General features: G+C 44.7%; 1 protein-coding gene across 2 annotated transcripts in view; it reads left to right on the top strand.

Moving 5' to 3' along the window:
- Positions 1–17,676, top strand: part of LOC138299370 (collagen alpha-1(XV) chain-like) — a 171,336-nt gene that overhangs the window by 133,116 nt on the left and 20,544 nt on the right. For both annotated transcript variants that reach the window (XM_069237594.1, XM_069237593.1), the window contains exons 16-20: positions 1,199–1,240; positions 1,337–1,364; positions 5,548–5,597; positions 6,450–6,584; positions 8,672–8,731. In XM_069237594.1, the coding sequence (XP_069093695.1) occupies positions 1,199–1,240; positions 1,337–1,364; positions 5,548–5,597; positions 6,450–6,584; positions 8,672–8,731 (315 nt within the window). The remainder of the gene's footprint in view (positions 1–1,198; positions 1,241–1,336; positions 1,365–5,547; positions 5,598–6,449; positions 6,585–8,671; positions 8,732–17,676) is intronic.

Here is a 17,676-nt window from a genome sequence, read left to right as displayed (position 1 = left end):
TGGGCTATATGTCATTATTTGTTTAGTATTGGGTTTTACAGCAGACAGACTGGTAAAAAGTAATTTGGAGGAAACAGAAGGTCAGGCAAAGGAGGGAAGGGTTTGTGGATGTGTTTATCTTTGTGTTTTTTAGAGCGCCACATATAATCCTATATTCTACACACCACTAATTCCCGGTCTATAAAATATGTTTCTCAAAACTTTGTGTCTATCACAAAATCATTTGTAATGGCGGGAAGTTTTGTTATATGCCTCGCTGTTCTCTTGTAGGTCTCCTTGTCTGGTAAAGGTCCCTAAATTTAACAAGCATTTGCAATGCAACGGATCTCGGATTTCTCCGAGTTAGAGCTATTAGCAGTTGTAAACTCCCAAACGGATTTTTCTTGCCACATTAAATGGAAAAAAAGCTGCTACAGTTCACTCGTACTGAAACCTATCGGCAAAAGTGCAATTATCTACGTAACCAGCAAAAGTGCAATTAACTATGTAACAGGGTCGATATCATACAACGCGCTCGACTTCTGCCAAGCGAGATCACGCTGCGAAAAAAGATATAAAGTAGTCCACAAACCGGACGGAAAACAGCGAGCCTCGTATGTTTTCAGTACTTCGTCGCTGCGCTGGAGGAGGGCTAACCACCAGAAAAGGCATGACGTATGCATGCCTTCCACTAATGAAAGCAAGCAGATTTTTAAAAGGCAAGCCCACGAACCAATGAAAGACATTGACGTGACATGGACGGGGCTCCGAGCCCTTTTCTAACTACTAAAGCATCTTGCAAGCGATACACATGCGCAAGCGCATGCGACCCAGGCTCAACCCTAAAAAGAGTAGGGGTCGTTCCTAAGTAGTAATTACTCCTAAATCCTGGAATGTGATTCCACCTATTTACGTGTCCACGCCACCTTGACTGTTTCTAGGCGACCACTGCACATCTTCCTGTTCTCTAGAAGCACCACTCCCTACCCAGCAGCCAGGAAAAACAGCGTCTCCAGCTGATGTTGCCATTAGGCCCTCGCCCTTGTCATCTATCTGTAGTGTCACAGCAGTATAAGCCCTCTAAAGCAGTTTAGGGCTCAGCTAGTACTATGAAACATTAATAAATAAACACAAAAAGTAGTTTTACTATATTTGCTTTTCTGTGCCAGTACTTTAATGAATATCCTAGTTACTTTTTAAACTTGTGTTTTGGTTGCAGAGAGTGCTCCCCGTCCGTCCCCGGCCACACTGCAAAGAGACGGTAAGCTTTATACCTATAACTCCTTGGGGTGAAGGCAACAGTGACTACCACAACATGTCACTATTTTAAATTCGTCTCATGTTTTCTTTCTGGCAGGTGATGCATAGTGAACCGTCAAACTCAGGTAGGAATAAGCAAGTGGTGTAATTTGTTTGCAAACCTTGATGCTGTTCCATGTTGTCTAAGCATTATTGCCTTGCTCACGGTCTGAACAGCAGTTAATGCATGCTGTTATGGCCTTAACTAAGGGTAAGGGTGGCGGGCAACTAACAGCTGTTAATGCCTGACTGCTCTTCGGCAATATGGGGCAGATCTATGAAATGTGGTGATGCAATGAGTGCAGCGCCACTTTTCTTGCGCCCCTTAGTGCCCCCCTAATGCCACCATGTGTGCACCATGGCGGTAGTCCTGGGGTGCTAGCATCATAATTTTTTACGCTAGTCCCGCGCTTTGCAGGATTAGCGTCAAAATGTTGACTCTAATCCTGCGAAGCACCCCGAGGACTATTGAAAACAATGGGAGCCTCCCTTTAACGCCTGCTCCAAGCAGGCGTTAAAAATGCCGATAAAAATGATGCAACAAAATTTCTTAGATTCCTATGCGAAATCTTTTTGCCCTCCTGACGCTGGAACTCCCCGTTGCATAAATTATGCCTGGTGCAGGCACAATGTGGCGCATGGGGTTACAAAGTGGCGCAATACAAGCATTGTGCCACTTTGTAAACATGGCACATCATTTTTGGCCTTCCAACGCCACATAAGGGTAAAAAATTATGCTAATGTGCCGTTGGAATGGCACTAGGCCTTCCTAAATCTGGCCTACGTGTGTAGGCACCCATCTCACTAAGCATGATGGGTCAAAGTGCAATTAACAGCTTGTCATTTGGTGGGCAAAAAGCAGGGGTCCTCTATTGCCACCAATCACATACAGACCGGCCCCCTTTCTGACTGCTACATGTCCATGCCTCACCCCCTCGCTGAGCTTAGGCTGCAGATAAACAACAGACATTAATGCCAGCGTCCTCGGCATTTGCTTATCTCAGTCAACCTCACCCTTCCGTGCCAAGGTAGCATTGATAACAGGTGTAAATAACAGCGAGTAAGTATATCACAAGCTAGATAGTGACTTTAACACTAGAAGTCAGACTGGTTGCATCACAGTAGTTACAAAGCAATTGTCAGTGTTTCCTCATAACAACAGCTCTCCCTTATGTTCTGGACAGCTGCACCTATATGATGAAATATGAATTTTAGAAGGCCGTGACTGGTAAACATGTGTTTACATATTTGAAATGCATTTTTTTTACAATTTTGAATCCCGGTAGAAACTCCACAAGTAATGCCTGGATTACTTACCAGTAGTGTTTATTACACCGCGTCCTACTCTTCCCCATCTCAGTCCTTAGAAATGAGCGATTTACCCAACAAGGGACAGAAGTCTAAGAAACAAAATTTAAAAACACGCAATAAGGTCAGACCCTAGCCATACCCCTTAACTAGCCACAAAACCCCTAGGGGTTCACCCCACTTCCTGAAAAAGCCCTGGATACGCTACAATCAGGGGACCTGCCACTCTCAGGAGGGAGAGCAGTGGGCCGGACTGAGATGAGGAAAAGCAGGATGCAGTGTAATGAAGATTGCCAGTAAGAAATCTGGGCATCAACCCATGTCGACTCATCATTCTCACAGTCATTAGAGATGAAGATGTAGCAAGCATCGGATACTTACAATCCATAGCACATCTTTATCGAAATAGACTTGTGAATCAACATGAAGTCCAAAGAACAGAAGCATCTCTCCAACAGAGCAAGCAACTAAACATGAATTAAGAGATGCTGCCAGACTTAATACAACCTTCACTACTGGAGCTTCAGAAACATCCAAATAATAACGTGAACTAAAGGTATAAGGTGTGTTCCATGTGGCAGCCTTGCAAATATCAGCCAGGGAGATCACTTCCATTCTTCCCACAAACCAGCCATACTGCTTGTTGCCCACCCTTAAAGAGAACAGGGAACAGGAAGAGACTAGAAACAGGACAGGATGAGCAATACCAATAGCTTCTGAATAGGACCCAACAAAAGCTGAACAAATCTCCTAGACCAAATGGAAAAATAAAGCCGTGGTCTTTATGAAAGACACTGTACAAGAAAAATACATTTTTACTTCTCTCCCGGTATCATGAGAGTGAGACTGCAGTCCACCTGGCTAGAATTAGATTCCAGAGCAGGAAGGGCAATATTCTGAGATAAATGGAACGTGAAAAGAGTCGTATGTTTCGAGGAAGAAGCCAGCCTCGCCTCAACACTTTGATTCTGATAGGAATCTTAAAAATGGTTGCCTTCATAGAATTTCACCCAATTGTCTCTTGTAAGTAATTGCAAACAAAAACAAAAAAACACCGAGCTTCAAAAACTTCAGCAATACTTCTTTCAAAAGTTCAACAGGAGCCCCATCCGAACTTTAAAGAAGCAAGGGAAGAATCCAGAAGGGATCACTAGTCTTACTGTAGGCCATTCAAAATCACAATACCAAAAAAGTATAATCCTTTATAGATGGTTTTCCCTCATCCCCTCCCTCCCCTACCTTCACAGGACCCTCTAAAAACATTATCACAGTCAACTGGGCACATAAATAGGAAAGAACTGGACGCTTTTCAAGCCCATCACAGTTTAAAATGCACAATGGGTCACAATATAAAAGGAAAAATAATTAACAGGATTTAAGGGTGGAAGGCTTTTCCAAATGTTGCAATGTCTTAGTCACCCCAGCATTGTATTTTTCAACTCTATTGAGTCATTTTCCATTCTCTAGCTGCCCTTTCAATTGAAGTTCGCCCAAGGCTAATCATGAAGCTGCTGGCCCCCTGTAGTGGGCCTGTTACATTCTTGAGCGATTCAGGCACACCTGTACTTGGACAGCTGGTTAAACAGCTCTAGTTTGCCCACTGTTGTGAGCTTTCCAATAGATCATCTAGTTGATTGGGGCATGAACACAGAGTAGGTCCAAGAACGCATTTTGAGCACTGCAACAAAATGAACTCTTTTCAAAGCAGGCTCCATCTTTGTATTTATGGGACCAATAGGAGTGGCCTTCTCTGAAGCAGTATTCATTCTTCTTGCCGGGCTTGGCAGCACAGAGTCCACCTTGAGAGATTCAGGGAAATCTTCCCCCAAACCGTTGTGGGGTACTGGTTAAGCCACGACAGGGCACAACAAGTCTCCCAAGTTCAGCCACGTCCTTGAGAATGAGCCTTTGCTCTATAGCTTCTGTCACTTGGAGGGTAAAACCCTCACTTCTAATGATGATGGCTGAGTGGATGTGAGGGTAATGTATCTATCTAGTTGTGAAATATGAATCCTATCAATTATAAGTGGCAAAAAGCGAATAATATACAGCAGCATGGGCAAAAGAATTATTTTTATCATGTTAACCATCTTTCACAAAAATGGATGGATAATTCCCCTACTCTAATCGCACTTGGCAGCATTCTCTGCTGGCACCAAAGGTAACAAGACATAATTTGGAAATATTCTTGAAATCAAGAGACTGCACTATTTCAGATTTTCATCTGCGCTATTCAATAACCCATTGGGAAATTATGTTTAAATCAACCTGTAGACAATGCCTGGACTTTTTGTTTAGTGATTTCACAGCCAGGTCATCAACCAACAGGTTTATTCCAGCTTAAGGGCTTGGGTCATAGCAGTTAGGGGTTGGGTGGGTAGGAAGCAGAATATGGTCCTCTTTCATTATTTCTTATGTTCAAGCTTATCGTGAATGATTCCTGAGGTGATGGCATTTTATCACAAAGCCTCTGCAAGATGTTTTAAGTAAGATCCAGACAAAAGAAGGTGAATAGGCACAACCCTGCCTTGTTTCACTTTGAATCTAGAAAATAAAACTCTGCTGTTTCACCCCTGTGAGAGCAGATTGATTTGGATTTAAGCAAATGCAAAAAACTAAGGGACTTAATTAGAGTTCGGAAGACCATATACTCCTTCACAAACATGTCAGATGTCCTGTCCTCCATATTACAAGTGCATTATAGTCTATGACAGTCACTGCTAAATTTGATTATGAGTTTACAATAGATCCTTTTAGACCAAAATATGACGTAGTCCATAGTTACCCTGAAAAGCTGGCATGAGTCCAGCCAACATGAACTACTTCGGACACCTTTGTTTTATGAGAATACCACTCTGTTTTCATTTATGTTATCCAACCACTTGGCACGAGTTTGTTACTATAGCATCTAGGTCGATTTTATCTCACTGCTATGTGGACGTTTTTTAATTTGTTTTTCAGATGCTACCATCCCTCCAGGAAACAGAGCAGACCTTGAAAAAGATGAAAGGGTGAGAATCAGATACATAATCTCTTGAAAGGGAAAACACTGTAGCAAAGTAGTCAGTGCTTCGGGGATGAGTAGTAGAAAAAATAAGTCTATTATTGCCTATCAGTGCAGTGGCTTAATGGAATAAGGCCCTATTTCACTGAAAAGTAGAAGCTATTATTCCTGGTCATAAAGTATTTTCAGAACTACTGTGGACAGCTGTCACAAATGAGGGCCAAGCTTCTACTCTTAGAGTATTAGAGGTTGGGGAGAAGGAGGGGGAGTGTTTGGCCAGATTCATCTACGTGTTTCGGCAATGTTGGCTTGCATCACAAAACGTGATGACAGAACAATGCTGCCATGGCACCATGACGCCACAGACCTTTAATACTTCTGCAGTCACTGCTAAAGTAATGCTAGTGTGGCTCAAAGGTAGCAAGGACAGGGTAATATTTGTCACAGCCAGGGAAACATATGAGGCAGTTCTCCTCTGGCAGCATCAATTAATCCCTGGACCTTGCAGGAGAAGAGCAATAGCCAGGGTGTAGTTACCAACTATCCCAGAAGCAGAATGGTCTGTAGGGAAGGAGGAAATGTCCCCAAAATAAGTCTAATGCCTCCGAAAGGGCAATAGATCTGGTGCACTGTCAGTCACTTCTCGTGACAGATGGTGAAGTGCATATGTATTTCTTCTAACTTAAGGAGTAGCTGTGATAGGGGAGTTGATCAGGAGAAGGAACATAATGATGAAGATTATTATCCAGGATAGGGGAAGTAGATGAAGAGGAAAATCATGATGATGCCAAGGAAGATGAGGAGCTGGTTATTGTGCCTCACTTGCCACCCATCCAACTCCTGTGTTTCTGTTCTTCAGATGTACACCTGGGTCTTCGAATCCAGGACAACTATGCTGGAGGCCCAGTTGGAGATCCAAGAGGGCAGCCTGGCGTACGTAAAGGAAGAAAGAAGTGCATTCCTGCGCACACCCTTTGGCTGGAGCAAGCTGCTGGTATGTGTACACCACTAGCCCCCCTTAATCATATCGGCTAGCAGCAACAAATGTTGGACTCAATAGTCAAGTGGAATGGGTAGGACATGGTGAAATCACAGGTGCGTGCTGTTAACAGCTTATGCCACCCAGTGTGGCATTCATAAGAGAAGAGCTGATGCTATTAAAGAGGAGTATGGTAATGTGTACCCTTGAAGGGTGAATGACACAGATTGTGGGATCTGACAGGGTAGAGTATAGTCATGGGATCATATCATTAAGAGTCCTAACTGGAGTGAGCCTGTGGCCCTTGAGTTCTGATTCAGGAAGGACCTGGCCTGGTGGTTAGGGCTGGTCTGTTCAGATGAGGAAAAGGGTCAATCAATCAATCAATCAAATCATTTATAAAGCGCGCTACTCACCCGTTAGGGTCTCAAGGAGCTGGGGGGGGGGGTTAGTTGTCAAAAAGCCATGTCTTGAGGCGTTTTCTGAAGGCTAGGAGGTCTTGGGTCTGGCGTAGTTGGAGCGGTAGGGAGTTCCAGGTCTTGGCGGCGAGGTAAGAGTAAGATCTTCCTCCGGTAGTGGTGCGGTGAATACGGGGGACGGAGGGCAGGGTGAGGCTGGCAAAGCGAAGCTGGCAGGCCGGGGTGTGGAAGGTGAGTCTGTCATTGAGATACGCCGGACCTGTGTTGTGGAGGGCTTTGTGTGCATGGGTGAGTAGTTTGAAGGTGATCCTCTTCGATACGAGTAGCCAATGTAGTTCTCTGAGATGGGCTGAGATATGGTTGTGGCGTGGGACGTTAAGGATAAGTCGGGTGGAGGCGTTTTGGATGCGTTGCATTTTTTTTTGCAGTTTGGCCGAGGTTCCTGCGTAGCGTGCGTTGTCGAAGTCCAGTCGGCTGCTGACTAGGGCGTGGGTGACTGTTTTTCTGGTTTGGATGGGAATCCACTTGAAAATCCTGCAGAGCATGTGGAGGGTGTTGTAGCAGGAAGATGAGACTGCGTTCACCTGCTGAGTCATGCTGAGTGCTGAGTCCAGGATGATGCCCAGGTTCCGTACTTGGGTGGTGGGGGTGGGGCAGCTCCGAGGGATGAAGGCCACCCGGAGTCATTCCAGGCAGAGAGGTTGTTGCCGAGGATGAGAACCTCTGTTTTGTCTGTGTTCAGTATGAGGCGGCTTGATTTCATCCAGTCGGCGATAGCGTGAAATCCCTTGTGTAGGTTGTTTCTTGCTGTAGTGGGGTCTTTAGTGAGGGAGATGATCAGCTGGGTGTCGTCTGCGTAGGATAATATGTTGATGTGGTGGGATCTTGCGATGTTGGCGAGGGGAGCCATGTAAACGTTGAAAAGAGTTGGGCTGAGGAAGGATCCTTGAGGGATGCCACAGACGGTTTTGGAGGATTCGGACAGGTAGGGCGGAAGGCGGACTCTCTGGGTTCTGCCGGAGAGGAAAGAGAAGATCCAGTCGAGGGCCTTGCCACGGCTGATTTACATATGGCTGGGTCCAAACTGAGGTGGCATATTGGGGAAAAAATATGAATTTGAATGTGACCCCGAGCAGTTGCCAGTACCTGAGATTAATTCAAGCATTCCATTCATCACCTTGTTTTTTGCATTTGACATCTTGAGTACACCGGGTATGCCCAGATATGGGTCCCAGACTCACTGTGCCAGTGAAACCAAACTATCCCTGGTTGAAGAGCCCTAACTAGGGCAAAACCAGTGCTAGGTTGCATTTGTTCCAGTTCAGGGAGGACCTGGCCTGGCAATTTGGGCTAGACTGTTCCCATTAGGAGCAGGGTCGACTGATTTGCATATGGCTGGGTCCAAACTGAGATGCATGGTGGACACAAAAATGATGGATTGGGATGTGGCCCTGTGCAATAGCCAGTGACTGAGATTAATTCCATCCATCACCTTGTTGTTTTTACACATGAGAAGTCTGGCAGATGGTATATTCACAAATCAGTGTCTCAGGTTGTCTCAATTTGGTTCACGGTCTGTCACATGTCATTCTTTAGAGGGTGGTCCACCGTCCAGATGCTGGGGAATCGCAGCCAGGCCAGCCCTCATAAACTAACCTCTGCTTCTTTCCTGTCTCCCACCAGCTGGAAGAACTGGAGCCCATGTTTCCTGGAGATGACCCAACCGTGACAGGAGAGAAAATGGTCAGGTTTAGATAAAAGAGGTTTTCTTAATACCTAGGATTTGTTGTATCATAAAATAAAGATTTGTAGTGAACGCATACCACCAAGTGCAAGTCTTAAACTTGTACTAATGAGGTGCAATCTTTGCCCAGACAGTATTCTTCGCTACAAGAAATGTAGAAGAGAAATTGTTTGGTGGATTATTTTTAAAAGGTCATGCAACACATCTGGCACTCTTTGCAATATAGCAATTATCTAAGAAGAAAACCCTTGAGTACCGAAAAATATCAAACTTTTTTATTTCTCTTTTAAAGGTCTAATGTCCTGCATCTTACAATGCCTTCTAATGGTACACTTAAAGAAATGGTGTAAAAAAATGTGAAATGGGTTCCCCCAAACCCCTAAATTTGCTGATTTTGTTGTTATTAGTCTGAATTGAAAGTGCTTTGTTCTTTGTTCTTTGAATCTACTTAAGGGAGGCAGCGGACCCTGCTTAACCCATTAACTGTCAGGGCTTTCCCCCCCATTGCTGAGCCCTTTTTTGGCTTTTTGAAGTAGTTTGAATTTAGGGCTCCATAACATTTTTTCCTAATTAGGTATCCATGCTAAAATAGTGTATTTTTTTCCCATCATCCAAATTCCAAAGGTGCTCAGGGTTTGTAGATTCCCCTGGAGGGGACCGACAAAATGGCCAAAATATAGCTACATTTTGAGTTTTTTGGGGGAAAAATAGGAAAGCATCGCTCTGCAAAAAAGTATCTGCTGTTTTTTTCAAAAAATTGTATTGATTAAAGGTTTGCTGTGCTAAAGTCATCAGGAACATACAAAGCAGAAACAAAAGCCCTATTTTTTACCACAGTTTTGGCATTTTCAAAGCGGTAGCCCATTTTTAGTGTTTTCAACTTCCTTCCAGTTTGTGGTGGGAACCACTGTGAAACCCATGGGTTCTAAAAAATTCTAAATTCAGCAAGGGATTATATGTGTAGATCCCGCAAGGTTTTCTCAGCTAAACTAACTTTTGAAAGAAAGATATATTGAAAGTGAATAGGAAAAAATGGCCATGTGACAAAGTTTTCATCTGTTATCTTTTTTTAGGACCGCCGATTTACAAAAACAATGCCATTACGTCCACTAGACAGTTCTAGTTGCCGGGTATATATGGTGTTTGTTGGTTGTCGAAGAGCATGAAGTACCTAGTGCCAAAAACCTATAATGGTTTTTCATTATGTGGCGAGTTTAGACAAATTCATATTCTGGGTACCCATACTAGCACGTGATTCAGAGGGCATTTTTCAAAATGTCGTCTTTCTTCACGCTGGCTTACATTCGTAAGGCACAAATGCAGCAAAGTTCAATTGGTAATACATGTTCTACTAGTATATGTTCCCACTTGTCTCCCGATAAATATGGTACCTCACTTGTGTGGGTAGGCCTAGTGCACGCAAAAGGAAATGACTCAAAATGCAACATGGACACATCACATTTATCCACTGAAAACGGACACATTCTTTGCATTGCAGGTAGCCGTTGATTTTGGGCTCTAGCTCAGCGGACACCTAGAGAAACCTAGCAAACCTGTATATTTTTGAAAATTAGACAGAAACAGGAATCTTGGTGGAGCGACTTGCATGACTCCCATCAGAAAAGCTTTTACAAAACTAAAAGTTTGAATAAAAACAACAATTTTCCTCACATTTCTGTGAGGAAAAGAGCCGAACCACAAATTTACTACCAACCAGCATTCCCCCAAGTCTTCCAATTAAAAATGGTACCCCACTTGTGTGGGTAGTCTAGTGCCTGTGACAGGAAAGGGCCCAAAACACAATATGGATACATCACATTTTTCCACTGAAAACTGACTCTTTTATGAAATGTGAGTAGCTGTGAATTTTGGGCCCTAGTTCAGCCGGCACCTAGGTGAAAATAGCAAACCTGCACATTTGTATAAACTAGACACCTAGGGGAATCCAGGGTAGAGTGACTTGCTTGGCTCTCCTGAGGTTATCTTACCCAGAAACCCTTCCAAACCTCAAGCAGACTAAAACACACATTTTCATCACGTTTCCGCCAGGAAAACGTCTGGAATCTGTGGGGAGCCACCAATTTCCTCCTACCTAGCATTCTTCCAAGTCTGCCAATAAAAATGGTACCTGGTACCTCATTTCAGTAAGTAGGCATAGTGCCCGCTACAGGAAAGTTCCCAAGACACAACATAGTCACATTTTCCCCTCTCAAAACTGCCCCAGGTTTTGCAATGTGGGTAGCCGTGGATTTTAGGCCCTAACTTAATCAGAACCTAGGGAAACCTTGCAAACCTACACATCCTTATACGCTTTACACCTAGGGAAATCGAGGGTGGGTAACTTTCTTTGTTCACCCAAGGATTTCCTACCTAGAAGCCCTTGCAAATCTCAAACCTTGAGTAAAACCACAAATGTCCTCACAATTCTGTGAGGAAACCTGGAATCTGTGGGGAGCCTCACTTTTCCTACCACCCAGCATCCCCCCTAATCTCCTGCTAAAAATGGTACCTCTTTTGTGTGTAGGCCTACTGCCCGCCATAGGAAAGGGTCCAAAATGCAACATAGACTTAGCATATTTCCCACTGTATACTGACCCTTTGTGGGTAGCTGTGGATTTTGGATACCTATGTGTTGGAAATTATCCCCACACTTTTTGCCTTCCTCCTTCTCTTTTTCTGACCTCATTTTTGCTGGTTTTTAGACTCTGCGCACTTTACCACTGCTAACCAGTGATAAAGTGCATATGCTCTCTCCCTTTAAACATGGTAACATTGGGTCATACCCAATTGGACTATTTAATTTACCTATAAGTCCCTAGTAAGGTGCACTGTATGTGACCAGGGTCTGTAGATTAAATGCTACTAGTGGGCCTGCAGCACTGGTTGTGCCACCCACTTTAGTAGCCCCTTTACCTTGTCTCAGACCTGCCATTGCAAGGCCAGTGTGTGCAGTTTCACTGCCACATCGACTTGGCATTTAAAAGTACTTGCCAAGCCTAAAACTCCCCTTTTTCTACATATAAGCCACCCCTAAAGTGTGCCCTAGGTAACCCCTGGAGCAGGGTGTTGTGTGGGTAAAAGGCAGGACATGCACCTATGTAGTTACATGTCCTGGTAGTGTAAAACTCCCAAATTCGTGTTTACACTACTGTGAGGCCTGCTTCCTTCATAGGCTTACATTGGGGCTGCCCTCATACATTATTGAAGTGGTAGCTGCTGATTTGAAAGGAGTAGGAAGGTCATATTTAGTATGGCCAGAATAGTAATACAAAATCCTGCTGACTGGTGAAGTTGGATTTAATATTACTATTCTAGAAATGCCACTTTTAGAAAGTGAGCATTTCTTTGCACTTAAATCTTTCTGTGCCTTACAATCCACGTCTGGCTGGGTTTAGTTGACAGCTCCTTCTGCATGCACTCAGACACACCCCAAACGCAGGGTACTCAGCCTCACTTGCATACATCTGCATTTTGAATGGGTCTTCCTGGGCTGGGAGGGTGGAGGGCCTGCTCTGACACAAAGGACTGCCACACCCCCTACTGGGACCCTGGCAGACAGGATTGAACTGAAAGGGGACCTGGTGCACTTCTAAGCCACTCTTTGAAGTCTCCCCTACTTCAAAGGCACATTTGGGTATAAAACAGGGCCTCTGCCCTACCACCACAGACACTTGCTGGAGAAGAAACCTGAACCAGAACCTGCATCCTGCCAAGAAGAACTGCCTGGCTGCTCAAAGGACTCACCTGACTGCTTTCTACAAAGGGCTGCTGCCTTGCTGTTGGCCTGCTGCCTCGCTGAACTCTTGTCTTGCTGCAGAAGTACTCTCCAAGGGCTTGGATAGAGCTTGCCTCCTGTTCCCTGAAGTCTTAGGACCAAAAAGACTTCTTTCTTTCAACTGGACTCCTTGTGCGCCGAAAAATTAGACGCACAGCTTGCTCCGTGGTGAAAAATTCACTGCACGCCGATCCGGAAAGACGCCGCTCGACCCCGCAAGGAAAAGATCGATGCGACGCCTGCGGTGCGACCGGAACTTCGACGCACGGCCCGCCTGGACAACGGCGCCCGACTTCCAGAAAGGAAATCGACGCAACGCCCACCATGAAGGACAAAATTCCACGCACAGCCCACTGGAACGACGCGCAGCTGGACAACAAGCCCAGGAATCCACGCACAGACCCCGGGACATCTGGGAATCCCGCGAACCACAGAGGAGACCGGCCCGCGCGCCGGAAAACAACGCACGTCTTCCCCGAGTGAAAAATAACGACGCAAGTCCATGTGTGAAGGGGCGAAACCGACGCACACACCATTTTTCTTCACGTAAAACGACGCACATCTCCCCGCGTGGAAAATAACGACACAAGTCCATGTGTGAAGGGGCTAAACCGACGCACACACCATTTTTCCACGCATCTCCTCCTCTGCAGCCCTTTGCAGAGATTTTCCACTTCAAACCAGTTACTTTGTGCTTGAAAGAGACTTTGTTTGCTTTTTAAAGACTTAAGACACTTCATATCACTTTTCAGTGATAGCTCTACAATTTCTTATTGCATCTTTTATCGTTTTGACCTACAAATACCCAGATAAATATTATATATTTTTCTAAACACTGTGTGGTGTATTTTTGTGGTGCTATATTGTGTTATTGTATGATTTATTGCACAAATATTTTACACATTGCCTTCTAAGTTAAGCCTGACTGCTCAGTGCCAAGCTACCAGAGGGTGGGCACAGGATAATTTGGATTGTGTGTGACTTACCCTGACTAGAGTGAGGGTTCTTGCTTGGACAGGGTGTAACCTGACTGCCAACCAAAACCCCCATTTCTAACACTACGGATACCTAGGAACCCTGTACATGTTTGAAAACTAGACACATAGAGGAATCCAAAGTTGGGTAACTTGTATGTTTCTCGACAGGTTTTCGTATTCAGATATATTTGCAAACCTCAAACTGTGACTAAAAACACACCTTTTCCTCACATTTCTCTTCAGGAAAGTTCCGGAGTCTGTGGGGATCCATAAATTTCATACCATCCAGAGCTACCACACATTTCCCAATAACAACAGTACCCCACTTGTGATGGTAGGCCAAGAGAAAACAGCAGAAAAGGCTCTAAAGGTCTATATGAAGAGAGTAGCAATATGGGTAGTGGCAGTGTCTGGGCTGTGCTGGGCCACTGCTCTTGGAAGCCTACCAACCACAGACATTTATGAAAAATAGACTCCTAGAATATACTGCAGTGGTATGCATTGCATGAATCCCTTAAGATTTTCTTACTCACAAAATACTGCAAACCTCATACTTTGGCTAAAATCAAGCATTTTCCTTACAATTCTGTGATGGAAACTTATGGAATCCGGAGAAATCCCCAACATTCCTACCAGTCAACATTCCACTTGTCCAGATAAAAATACTGCTGCACTTGTGTGACTGGATATAGCGCCTACGACAGGAATGGATCAAACCAAGGTCAATGGGAGCTCCACTGCTGGATTTCCGTTGACCCTGGTTTGTTCCGTTCTTGTTGTGGTCACCAGGTACTGCCACATATGTGGGGTAGGATTTTTACTGGAACAAGTCGGGAAATGCTGATTTGCAGGATTTTGTGGATCCCTGTGGATTCTGGAAGATTATGTCACATAAATGCAAGGAAAAATTGTGATTGTAGGTAAACTTTGAGGTTTGCATGGCATTGTGTGTAAGAAAACATGATAGAATCCATGCAAAGCACACCACCCTGGACTCACCTGAGTGTCTAGTTTTCAGAAATGTGTAGGTTGTGTAGGTTTTCTAGGTAGAGGCCAAGCTGGGCCAAGTGAACACAGCCACTGCATTGCGAAATCAGGTCAGATTTTTGACAGGATACGTTGATGTTTCCACATTATGTTTTGGGGCTTTTTCTGCAGTGAATGCTAGACCCACCCAAAGAAGAGGGGTTGTTCAAAACAAGTGGGGGAATGCTGGGCAGTATGAGTTTTGTGGATCATCTTGTATTCTGGATGTTTACATGACAGAAATGCATGGAAAATGCTTTATTTTAGGCAGAGTTTGAGGTATGCAGAGCATGGGTAAGGATTATGGTAGCCACACAAGGCATACCACCATGGATTCCCCTCAATGTCAATTTTTCCAAAATGTCTAGGTCTGGTATTTTTCTCCAGGTCTACCCGAGCCCACAAAGTGCGGCCATTCTCCATGACAAGTGGGAATAAATTGAGATTTAACCACATTCTACTGGATCACATGTAAAAAAAACACCTAAAAGAATCAAATGTCCTCTCACTTGCCATTGAGATGGGCTGTTTTAGTCTGTAGGGGAGCAAAAAGACTGTTGAGGCTTTAGGGGTTACAGTGGGGCCTGATGTCAGGAAGGGCCAGACCCACCCCATTATATTATGAAAAAAATATATATTCTTGTCATCCATTAGGCTTTCTGCTCCTCGTGGGGCAAATTGGGAGCAAAACCTCTGTCTGCCCCGGGGGAGAAGACAGAAATAATGGTTTGTCCCTGTGGAGTAGGGCTATGGCCAATGCCAGAGTGCAATGCCTGCATCCCTTTCTTTTGCCCCAAATGCAAAGTCCCTGGTGACTAGGGGCTTTCTAACCCCCCCCCTCCACCCCCCCCTAGTGGGCTGATTTGGGACAAACTCCTCAATTGGGGCAAGCCTCCTATCTGCTCCCCAAGGGTAGGGATGTCAAAAAGCAGCTATTGCCACTAGAGGGAGAGGTTATGGCTCGTTGCGAGGGTAGGCCTCTGCATTGTTTTGCTTCTTTTGGTACCATTTTGAAATCCGTAGTGTCTAGTCAGCTTTCTGCCCTACCAACCACCTAGGAGCAGAAAGTCTGCTGGGCCCTGGGTGGGTGAGATCCCAGGCTCATGCTGTGGGGGTGGCCCCGCCATACAAATACTGCACAACTGCAGTCTATGTAGCAGCCCCAACCGTGTATATATTTTCCCTGTTGCCTAGTGAGCTTTTTGCTTTCTGGGTGAGGGAGGCATAAAGGGGATACTCAACCTCACCTGTCCTCCCAGGCAGGGCAGAAAGGCTCTCTGCATTTATTTTTGGTGGGGACATGGCCAAGTCCTTGGTGGGCAGCCCCTACCCCCATATTTTCTTTTTTTGATCCCTGGTGTCTCGCAGGCTTTCTTCCCCCCTCAGGTGGGCAGATTCAGGGTAATTACCCCCATCCACCCTGCAGGGGGACAGAAAGACTGGTGCAATATTTATTTAGTGTGAGTACATTGATGCTTTGGTGGGCAGCCTCACCTCTAAAGATTTATTTAAAAAATGATGTTCCCTTGTTTCTAGTGGGCTCTCAGTCCCCCTGGGGACAGATTGAGGGCAATTACCCCGTCAGCCTCCCAGGAGGCAGAGGCACAAAAACCTAAATTTCTGAAGCCCAGGGGAAGCTCCCCCATATCCTTGGTGCATAGTGGATGGATCCCTGCTTGGGGATCACTCTCCTGTTGCAATCCCCAAGCAAGGATTCACTGAGCAGAGATACCATTGGAAAGGGGGGAGTCTCCCTTTTCCATTGATACTACTCCCAAGAAAATCAGTGCACAGGGTAATATGCCCCCAAACACTGATGCAGTGAAAGTAAAATGAGCCCATCAGCTTGGTTTACTTTCACTTCATTGTAATGACGTCAGCGTGCCCAGAGTGCTGATAGTGATAACAGGAAGGTAAAAAAAAAGGACACAGCCCGAGGTAAAAATAAAATAAAGCACTCCTCTGGTGCAAAACACCAGAGGGGCCTTTTTCTAGCCCTGGGTGAAATTTCAATTACGCCGGAGTTATTGGAGTAATTTTGGTAATTCTGTGTTACTCTTTGACACAGAACTGTCAATAATTATGCGATTACTCCTCCTCATGTAATTAGGAGTAATTTTGGGGAAAAAACCTCATGCCAGAGTACATTTAGCAAGCACCCACTCATGCTTGCAGTTTGTATTCTGCTGCATTTAGCGCTATTTCTTAGCTCATAATGCGCCCTTGCGTCCATTTTGGACTCAAGGGTACATTATGCGCTAAGAAAATATTGCTAAATGGTTGTAAGTTAGAGGTAAAGTCAACCCCAAGAGCACATTTAGCAAGCATGAGCAGCTGCTTGTGCTCACTATTTGTGCTCTATTCTATTTAACGCTATTTCTTAGTGCAAAATGCATCATCACGTCCATTTCGGACACAAGGGGATATCTAGAGCAAAGAAATAATCCAAAATGTAGAATCACTCTTCTGGCATACTTCAATCATAATTTTGCTGGATGTTTAGGTAATTCTGTGCGATTACGCTACTCTGAGTTACAGAGTTACGCTCATCCCTAGTTTATACCCCTTCCCAATGTCGGCCAATGGCTGACAGACACACTGGGGAGGGAGTGTGGTTTAAGGGGTTAATATTTTTTCTTGTCTTGAGTACATTGGGGCATATTTATGTGAAGTGATGCTGTACTTAGTGCAACACCACTTTTCTTGCACCCCATAGTGCCCCCTAACGCCACCATGTGTGTGCCATATTCATATACCACCCTGGCGGTAGTCAGGGTGACTATGGTCATAATTCTTGATGATAGTCCGGTGCTTTGCAGGATTAGCATAAAAAATTATGACGTTAATCCTGCAAAGCACCCAGAGGCCCACTGAAAACAACGGGAGCCTCTTTTTAAAACCTGCTTTTTAAAAATGCAGATAAAAATGACGCAAAGAAATTCATAGATTTCTTTGCACCATTTTTTCGGCCCGTCCTAGCGCCAGAAAACCCCCTTGCATGCATTATGCTTGGCATAGGTCTAATGTGGCTCAAGGGGTTACAAAGTGGCACAATGCAAGCATTTCGCCATTTTGTAAAAATGGCGCGGCATTTGTGCCCCTCTAACACCAAATTAGTGTCACTAAAATGACACTAATGTGGCGTTGGAATGGCATTAGGGGCTCA

The sequence above is a fragment of the Pleurodeles waltl genome, chromosome 6 (genome assembly GCF_031143425.1).
Source record: "Pleurodeles waltl isolate 20211129_DDA chromosome 6, aPleWal1.hap1.20221129, whole genome shotgun sequence".
NCBI lineage: Eukaryota > Metazoa > Chordata > Amphibia > Caudata > Salamandridae > Pleurodeles > Pleurodeles waltl.
Note: the sequence above shows the minus strand (reverse complement) of the source record. Positions and strands in the feature narration are given on the sequence as shown.